Below are 8,930 nucleotides of genomic sequence, written 5' to 3'. Positions count from 1 at the left end.
GCTTTACCTTTCGGGGTGGGAGGAAGGCTGGACCTGTTTCTGTGTGGGAGTGAGAAGTTATGTGTATGTTTGTATATATGTATGTACATATTAAATGTTAAATGTAAATATAATGTTTTGTATTATGGCACCGCTGTTATGTTTTGTTATGTTTGTGATGCCATGTTCGAAAAAAAGAATTTTCAAAAAAATAAATAAATAAATAATTGATTAATCGTTAAGTATTTTTCAAGCAAAAAATGCCAAACAACACCAAATCCAAGCTTCTCAGCTGTGAGGATTTGTTTTCCTTTAAGTAAAAGTAAAGAAATATATTCTTGGCTTTATTGAGGGTTGTTCAGACAGACAGCGTTTCCTGACATTTTATATGCCAACCAACTAATTATGAAAACAATTTGCAGATTAATGATTATGGAAGTAATCGTTAGTTTCAAACCTGAAGGCTGTTCCATCAGTTTTGTAGTGTTAATGCAATACTGGAAGCCAGCAGGTATATAGTCCAGCATGTAGGTTTAAGCCAGAGTTGGTATAGTGTTCACAAAAAACATGTTTGTTATTTGTTGAAATTCTCATTACATCCCAACAGCAATCAATAAATCAAATGCTCTGACAAAAAAAAAAAAAAAAAAAAAAAAGTCTGTGGAGCTAGTGCTACTTTCATTGGAAAACAGTTGGCAACACTAAAGACAGGCAGGAAGTGAAGTATCTGAAATGAGAGACAAAGGAGAGTATACCAAAATAAAACAGGAAATAATAACTGAAAACTGGAAACAAGGAAAACATAACCTTAGAGCCGAGCGGGACAAGACAGAGCTCTCCACTTAATTATCAGCCTGAAAACTTTATCTACCTGACGTTATAGGAAAGGTATTTTTTCTGAAGCCTAATGGAAAAAATTAAAAAGCTGAAGGACAATAAAAATCATGGATTACCTAACAGTCAGGAGGTAGGAGCAAAACAAAGTAGTAAGTTAAACACACAAAAAGACAGTGCAAATAGAACCAGTGATATAAAAAATGATCATGAAAACTTTCACAATGTTTTTTTAGAACTTTAATGTAAAACATATACTGAATCAACATGTTGTTCCTCTGCGTTGACATACATGACAAGAATATAATAAGAAAATGCAACATGACGTGTAATGACAGCTAAACACAAAAGGAGTGTACCATTTAACCCTTATAATGTTGTAGCTCAGGTTTTATAAACCAGGTTTCAACTCTAACCTTATGCTGATGATACAAAAAGTGTCCAATATGCTTTTTAATGAAAATACAATACATTCAAATGCAATAAAACATGAAAAGGAGACAATCAACGACAGAAAGGTTATTTGTTTTGTCCGCTCATCAGATATTTCTCTTTGTTGTTCTTCATGTCCGACCATCGTCCATGGCCTCCTGGTCAAAAGTGCGGATTTTGTTTTTGATGTGGCTTAATTTAGCTTTTAAATAGTCACAGCGTTCCTTTTTCTCCAGGAAACCAGGCTCCTGTGAAAAAAACACACATAAAATAACTTATTGATTAATCAGTCATTCTTTTTCTCTTTCTCTTTTCCTCTGCTAACTGTCATCTTGCCTGATCCATTCTGTAATGTAGCTGAGTTAAAGAGTCAGTTTCATGAAGGCAATATTATTTGAATCAGTGGACAGCTTTATCGAAGAAAGGCAAATATTACACAACAGAAGCATTGTCAAATTATTTTTCACTTGTTTGAGAGTGAACAGATGGAAACATGAGGAAACTTGTGCCCTCATGTTTTTAAAAAACTTACGCTCTTTTTCTGCTGATACTTCTTCAAAATGCTTTGAATCCTCTGCTGATCCTAAAACACAGAGAATGATAATGAAAGGGTTTGCAGAAAATATGACATCCAACTATCTTCATTACAATTGCATCATGTAGAAAGAGACATATTTAACAAGTCTGTTCACCTCAAATTAAATCGTGGAAGCCTGTCACAGAAATGGTTAATACGGTTATTAACGGGAATGGTTAAATAAAGGTTGTTTTATACCATCTTACCTCTTGGCTTTTTCCCTCTCTGAGGAGTCGTGCCATCGTGGCGTCCAGCTGTCTGAACTTCTCGAGGGTGGTGCTGATGTCTCGGTGAAGGTCCTTGTATTCCTGATACTGGTCATTGAAGACTGCTCTGTACTTTTCCCTTTCCTCCACACAGCTGATCTTTGGATACTTTCTATAGGGGAGGATTTTAGGGAAGATTAATAAGTGGCATGACGTCTACAGTAGTATATACGCGCAGTTTAAATGTTCACTCACATGATGTAGTCTGCGATGATGTGTACTTTGGGGGTGTATTCAGCCGCTCTGTTCAGACTGACTGGGTTCTTATGGACCTCGGGGTTGAGCGCATTTTGATTGATACGATCTTTACTCAGAGGCTTATCCATTTCATCCTTGAATGATATGCGCTTTGTTTTCTGAGGGTTTAGTGGGATGGACCAGCGCGACTCCTCCTGGGGCTGAAAGACAAAAAGGATTATTAAAAAAAAATATGAACCAGCAAATGAAATCATGTAATGATTAAACACAACTATGTGTTCAGGCCTGTGTCATCATTACAAGAAGCTCTCTAAGAGACCTGGGAGCAAAATTTAGGTTACATGTCAGAGAAATCCTAATAAACAGCCCATTCTTTAGCTTGGACAAGCTGAGCCTCTGAAGTTGCATTGCCTCAGCTGGGAGATGGAGTTATTATGTTCACTCCTGGCCTCTCACCCTTTGCAGCTGACCACGCTGTTTCTCACCCGTAGGTGCTGGCTGTGATGCTCGATAACACGGTCTCTATTTGCAAACAGCAATAAGTTTGGTAGCTGTTGAGGGGAATGTACGTGGTGTTTGTATATCTCAGCCATCTGTGTTGATTTACATTGCTCGAAATTAACTTGGCACAACAATAAATAGACTTCTGTCTTGTCTAATGCTTTAAAATGCTGTGTTGGATGTGTACTGGATTGCTTAATGGACGTGTTGTGCTAATTAAATTGGATCAGATGCCAATGGCCACTATCATATAGTCCTCATTAGCTGTTTGTTTCAAGCCAAGCTCAAGGCATGGCAATGTTGGTCGGTCTGTCGGTCATACTGAGAGAGTGTCCAAAATTGCAACTTCCTGTCCGTCACGTGATGCTATTGGGTCCAAAAAGTGTTTTCCCCAAAGACTTACATTGGGAAAGAAACATCTGTAACTCAGTGGATAATTTTTTTTAGGTAAATCAACTTCCCAGTACGAACACTCTAATAGCCCTTATTTAAATCATTAGGTCGAATGACTCGATTTGCGAAATTCTGGCGAGATGGTTGAGGTTAAGCATTGACCCCGAATGGTTAAGGTTAGGATAGGTCATTGGGCGGCCAGTCTCGCAAGAGTTTTCACAAGTTTTCGCCGGAAGATCCAAGTAATTTTATACTCGGAAGTCAAACTTTTTTGGCTTCATATGCCACTGAGAAACTTCCAGACTGAAATATCTCAACAGCATGCTAAGATGGTGAACATTGTGAGCTTTTTAGCATACTAGCATTAGCATTTAGATTAAACCACCGCCGTGCCTACAGCCTCACAGAGCCGCTAGCATGGCTGTAGACTCGCCTTGTTAACCTGTCACTGGGTAAATGACATGGCCTTCATAGAGGTGTTGATGTTGCTATCATTTCTATTGTCAGTTATCTGCTCAGAGAAGTGTATATGCGTAAATATCTTGTGATGTCCATTCAAAAATTTCTCACCCTAGATACCAAAGATACAGGCAATAGCAACTTTGGTCCTTATAATTCAATATCTGTTGCTTGGTGGTATTAAGAATATTATTTTCGATGCATTGGAAAAGCATCACACATATGGCAGCAGAACAGGAAAGTCTACTTCACCTCTAACTGATCTATTTCTGGCGCACTTATACAGAGAGGACTGCATGGTCAATAACGTTAAGAAAAACACAGTTTACAGCTTTGGGACGAATCCTGGTTGACTGCCAGCAGAAAAAAAAGCTGCCATATCAATACTGACAAATGGCATGCTCACTGCAGATTATCTTGACTGACTTTAAATTTCATTGGATTTGATCTGCCACTGTTGTTTCGGGGCTGTTGTTGGCTCATTTGCAAAATAGTATGCCTTACTGTTGTCAACAATGGGTGTTTTGTGTTTGATATGTCATATATACTTAAAATAACACCAAAAGATGACAGAAAGGGAGAGTGATGACTTCATTTAGAAAGCCTTAGGAGAGAGAGTGTGACAGAGTATAGCATAGACAGAGTAAAACCAGGCGACAACCTCCAGTTCTCAAAAGTGAAGCCAATGAGGAAGTGCCTTAAACTTGCATTCTTTCTAATAGCCAGCAGGGGGCGACTCCTCTGGTTGAAGTCAGATTGTATAGAAGTCTATGAGAAAATGAGCCTACTCCTTTCAAGTTTCAAGTCTTCTTCAATACAGCATGATGTTCATTTAGTAAATGATGGTCCCATTTAGAGTCAAATAGACCATAAAACAGGGTATGCCTTAGGGCGTGGCTACGTTGGGATTGACAGGTCGCTACCACGGCTGTGTCCGGTCTGGGAGTTGTCCATGTTTTCATCTTAGAACTTTAACCCTTTCACAGTGTGTTTTCAGTTCATGACAGGTAACTGTAACATTTTGATCGTCTAAAAATGTCTCAGCTACACCCACTCGTGTCACTTCTAGTTGCAACCAAGATGGCCACGGCAAAAAAACAAGATGGCGACGGCCAAAAAGCCAACTAGAAGCTTCAAATCGGCCGTCCACAAACAAATGGGTGACGTCACGGTGACTACTTCTTATATACTATGAGTCTACGAGTAAAACACAAGGACGAGGATAAAGCACGGGCTAAATATTTACAGGAGCTGAGAACAAAACGTGAACATTTTAAAGGGGAACTTGCACTTGTTGTAAAGGCCTTATACTGTATAGTGAATTTAACCATATTTCTATGCTGAATCCATGGGCAGCACTTCTCATATCCAGTTAAATGCAACTCTTAAATAGGACACTTCATTCTTTTACTCTTTTTTGTTTCTAAATGTAGAAGCGATGAGCTTTCATCTAAATTCTCCATAGGATTAATTTCCTCTACCTGGTTCTCAAAGTACTCCCTCTCCCTTCGTGCGGCCTCGTGCCTCCACATCTTCAGACACACCAGGAAGCTTCCCAGATACATTGCCATGTTAATGAAGATGAAAGCCGTTCCCGCCATCTGGCCCCCCTCAACCCGACACAGGTTGGCCATGATGGGGTTAACGCCTATTGTTGTGAAGCACAGCCCCCCGCGGTTCAAGTCGTTCAGGTAGACAATCGCCGCTGCCATGTAGAGCAGGAACAGCGCCACGTTGATGAGCGCCTCCGTCAGGGGCCACCAGGGGGCGTCGAGGAGGATGGTGCGATAATACATGGTCATTCCCATCACGAGGAGCATGAGGGTTATAATCCAGGAGACTCCAGCTACTGCCAGTATAAAGGGAGTCATGGGGCCTCTGTAGCTATACCCAGACATGCCTTGCCCGTTGTTATATGCACCGTTATAGATTCCGTAGCTGTTGGACCACTCGCTGTCTTTCTGGATGTACGCGATGATGCAGGCAAAGACCATGCCCCCAAATAAGAGCTGAAGTCCGGCAAGAAGTCTGAGCAACCCAGGCCAGGACTTCAGATAAGAGTACTTCTGGTTGTAGACCTCCAGCTTCTCAGCATAGTACTCAGCAGGGTGGATGCTGGTCAGGATAGATTCCTCTCGTGGGCCCAGATTGAACAGATCATCAGAAGGGCTCTCCCCTAGCAAAGGCTTCTGGGAGTTCTGGCCAAGTGAATCACCCCAGTTCCTGCGCTCCAGCAGGGGACTCACAGGAGGGCTCACCCTGGTCCCATTAGGAAGGATCTGGATCCTACTGGTGCTGGCTTCAGAGTCATTAAAACTGTCACTCTCCTTCGTCCATTTATGGATGACGCCCCCCCAGGACTGAGGGATGAGGGATTTCAGCCGGTCCTTCATGCTCCCTTTGTTGTCCTCCTTCTCTTCGTACGGTGGAGTGCTGGATGTGATGCCCGTGGAGCTAGTATCACCACCATCATCTGGCGTGGGTGTGTGAGTAACCCACACACGCACTGGTGGTGGATCACTAATGGAGTTCCTCTTGCTAGAGGAGGACCCGACCACGCTGTCAGGCTCTTGTCTCTTGAATTTCCTGCTCCAGCTTTTCATGCTGCGGGCTGATTTTGGTGATTCATTGAGAAAGAAATAATCACGCTGTCCTTATGAGGCGTAGAGAGAGAGGAACTGTGTGGGGGAAAAAAAGATAAATTATTAGTTATGTATAATAAGCATGTACGCATGTATATGCCATAATTATATGCTGTAAAATGTATAATTAACACACCTGAGCCTCAGCAGCTCGCATGTTATGATTTTAACAAGACTTCAGTGTCTCTCATCTGATGCAAATCAAAATAACTGTGAATGTGCAAGAGTCAGATTTATGAACTTTAACCTTTATAATTTATCACCTTCCATAAACCTCTCAGTTGTATAAAAAATGAGACAGGATTTTACTTTCTTCTGTGAGATAAAGAAAACTTGAAATAATGGAAACAGTCTCCTTTCTGGCAATCTAATCTTAAAGGGCCATATCCGTGTTTAAGTTTAAGTAGATAAGACAAACAGCTGCCTATTTACACATCCAGCAAATACAGAGCAACATTAGCATTAGCTAGAGTTAGCTTGAGAATTAGTATTAGTTAGAGTCTTGTTTGTGTCCAGGGTCGGCTCGAGCCCTTTTGGTGCCCGAGGCGAAATTGGGATTTTGAGCCCCGAGGCGGCGGGGTCGCTCTAGGGTTAGAACCCTAACCTTAGCCCTGTAAACTGCAACGCACTACTTTCATAAAAATATGTATTTATTATAATATAAATAAACAATTGGTCCCCATGTAGTCATTTTCACCACAATGTACACTTTTATTAACAGATAATTGCGGCCGGGTAGATGAAGAAGTGTATTTCTTTGTTTATTTTTTTGTTCATTTGTTACCTCAATGCAGAAAATGAGGAACGGCACCCACCGGCATTTTTTTTTCATTATCATTATTTTCATATTTATGTTTTTTAGCAACCAGCGACCCCCAGAAGGTGGTGCCCCAGGCGACCGCCTATATGGCCGATGCCTTAAGCCGGCCCTGTTTGTGTCCACCTTGATAATGAGTCTAATATTCGACTCTACTTTTAGCTACAGAATGCTCCACTATGTTCACCAGCTAGTCACTAACTGTGTCTGTCTGCTGTTTGGTGCTGAGCAGGTAGCACCCAGTGGGTTATTTCACTGATAACTCCGTCTGAAAACAAAGCTGATGAGACCAGTTACAGTGAACCAAAACAGTAAAATTTGGGGCCAAAAAAACAAAACAATGAGCTGAAAGATCTGCTCTGTAGAGCTGAGAAGCACTGCAGACTCGTCACTGTTACTGCATTTACACATGGTATTATTCTGTATCTGTTATCTCAATAAGGAAATGCCAGGTATAAATGCATACCAACTAATGTCACATATTAATACCAGGTGTAAATACGGCTTATAAGTTACCACTCTCACATACGAGTAGGCAATTGATCCATTGTTAAAATACAAATATTGATTATAGCAGCTTTAAACCTGATTGACTAGTATAATTCTCTACAGTAAACATAAAGGCCCCGTTCCATTTTGTCAGTCTTACATCATCATTACATGGTAATGCAGTTTAAGTGAGACTTTGACAAAATATTGAATGGAAATGAAGGTTTGGAAAGGTACAAAAAAAGATTTCAAAAACACTCGAGCATTGTTTGTAAAATGTCTACCTGTGACGTCACAGTATCACAGTGTGCGATTTGTGGCACGCGGAACCAAAACAATGCCAAACCACTGGAATAGTCCTTTAAACACACGGATCAAACTGTGTGGCTTGGCATCAAAACACGCCAACTCAGAGAGGGACCACGACATGACTACAGTGCAGCTCAGGCTCGGCTAATAACAGAGGAGTTTAAGCTGAGCTGTGACTCACAGCAAGCTGCCGCACGAGCTCCCAACACACAGCTACAGTCATGAAACTGTCACAAAGCGGGAACATATTAATAAGACAGAGCATGTTTGTCTTTAAGACAATAAGAACAATCTGAAAACCAACTGGTTCTCTTACCGGTTTGACCCCGGCTTGTTTCTCTGGTCGTGCCGATGGATTCTGAGCGTCTGTTTGTAACAGGAAACAGGAACTGATACCTGTACTGTGAAATGGCTGGCGGCGTGTCCAGCAGGCCCACTCAGCTCACCCTCTTCAGTCTCTCAGGTGACTCACTCCTGGTGTTAGACGCTCTGTTCCACACACGCAGGGCGATTGGCCAATTGTATGTGTGTGTGTGTGTGTGTGTGTGTGGCAGTGAGGGGGGAGTAAAAGCTTAAACATTAAACCTGAACCGCCCCTGTGCTGCTGCTGACTGGCACTACTGGGTTAATCCTGTGGGAGAGAGAGAGAGAGCTGTTGACATTCATAAAACTGAGGAGAGGAGGTGGTGAGCTAACCTATAATGATGCATGTAACCCATGACAGGTGCTTTTAAAAGCGCCTGGGTGGTCATTTTGGCTGTTAGTTCATATTATTGTCACTAAATTGATAAATAAAGGGTAAAAAAGTTGATAATTAATACTTCTTCTGTGTACATATACAAGCCTGGCACTGGGCTAGTAAGAGATATCACTTTAAACGATCAGAAACAGTGGCTTGTCCACAAGATTACACTTATTTTTAGAGACAAGCATGTGTTTGATATCAGCCCTGTGATATCAATTACATCTCGTATCTAAGATCTGTGAAATACTGCTTTATCATCCCGCCGTTTATGAATAATTCATCCTCTTCT

General features: G+C 41.3%; 1 protein-coding gene across 1 annotated transcript; it reads right to left on the bottom strand.

Annotated features, from left to right (window-relative positions):
* Positions 1 to 1,029: 1,029 nt before the first annotated feature.
* On the bottom strand, positions 1,030 to 8,400 carry ocel1 (occludin/ELL domain containing 1). Its single transcript, XM_037786429.1, has 6 exons — positions 8,213 to 8,400; positions 5,121 to 6,317; positions 2,284 to 2,486; positions 2,029 to 2,200; positions 1,778 to 1,828; positions 1,030 to 1,493 (listed from the first exon to the last, which is right to left on the bottom strand). The coding sequence occupies exons 2-6, from the start codon at positions 6,240 to 6,242 to the stop codon at positions 1,377 to 1,379; spliced, it is 1,665 nt and encodes a 554-aa protein (XP_037642357.1). The 5' UTR covers positions 6,243 to 6,317; positions 8,213 to 8,400; the 3' UTR covers positions 1,030 to 1,376.
* Between the last annotated feature and the right edge of the window lie 530 nt (positions 8,401 to 8,930).

This window comes from Sebastes umbrosus, chromosome 12, assembly GCF_015220745.1.
Source record: "Sebastes umbrosus isolate fSebUmb1 chromosome 12, fSebUmb1.pri, whole genome shotgun sequence".
NCBI classification, from domain to species: domain Eukaryota; kingdom Metazoa; phylum Chordata; class Actinopteri; order Perciformes; family Sebastidae; genus Sebastes; species Sebastes umbrosus.
The sequence above is the reverse complement of the archived record's forward strand: the minus strand, read 5'-3'. Positions and strand labels throughout refer to the sequence as shown.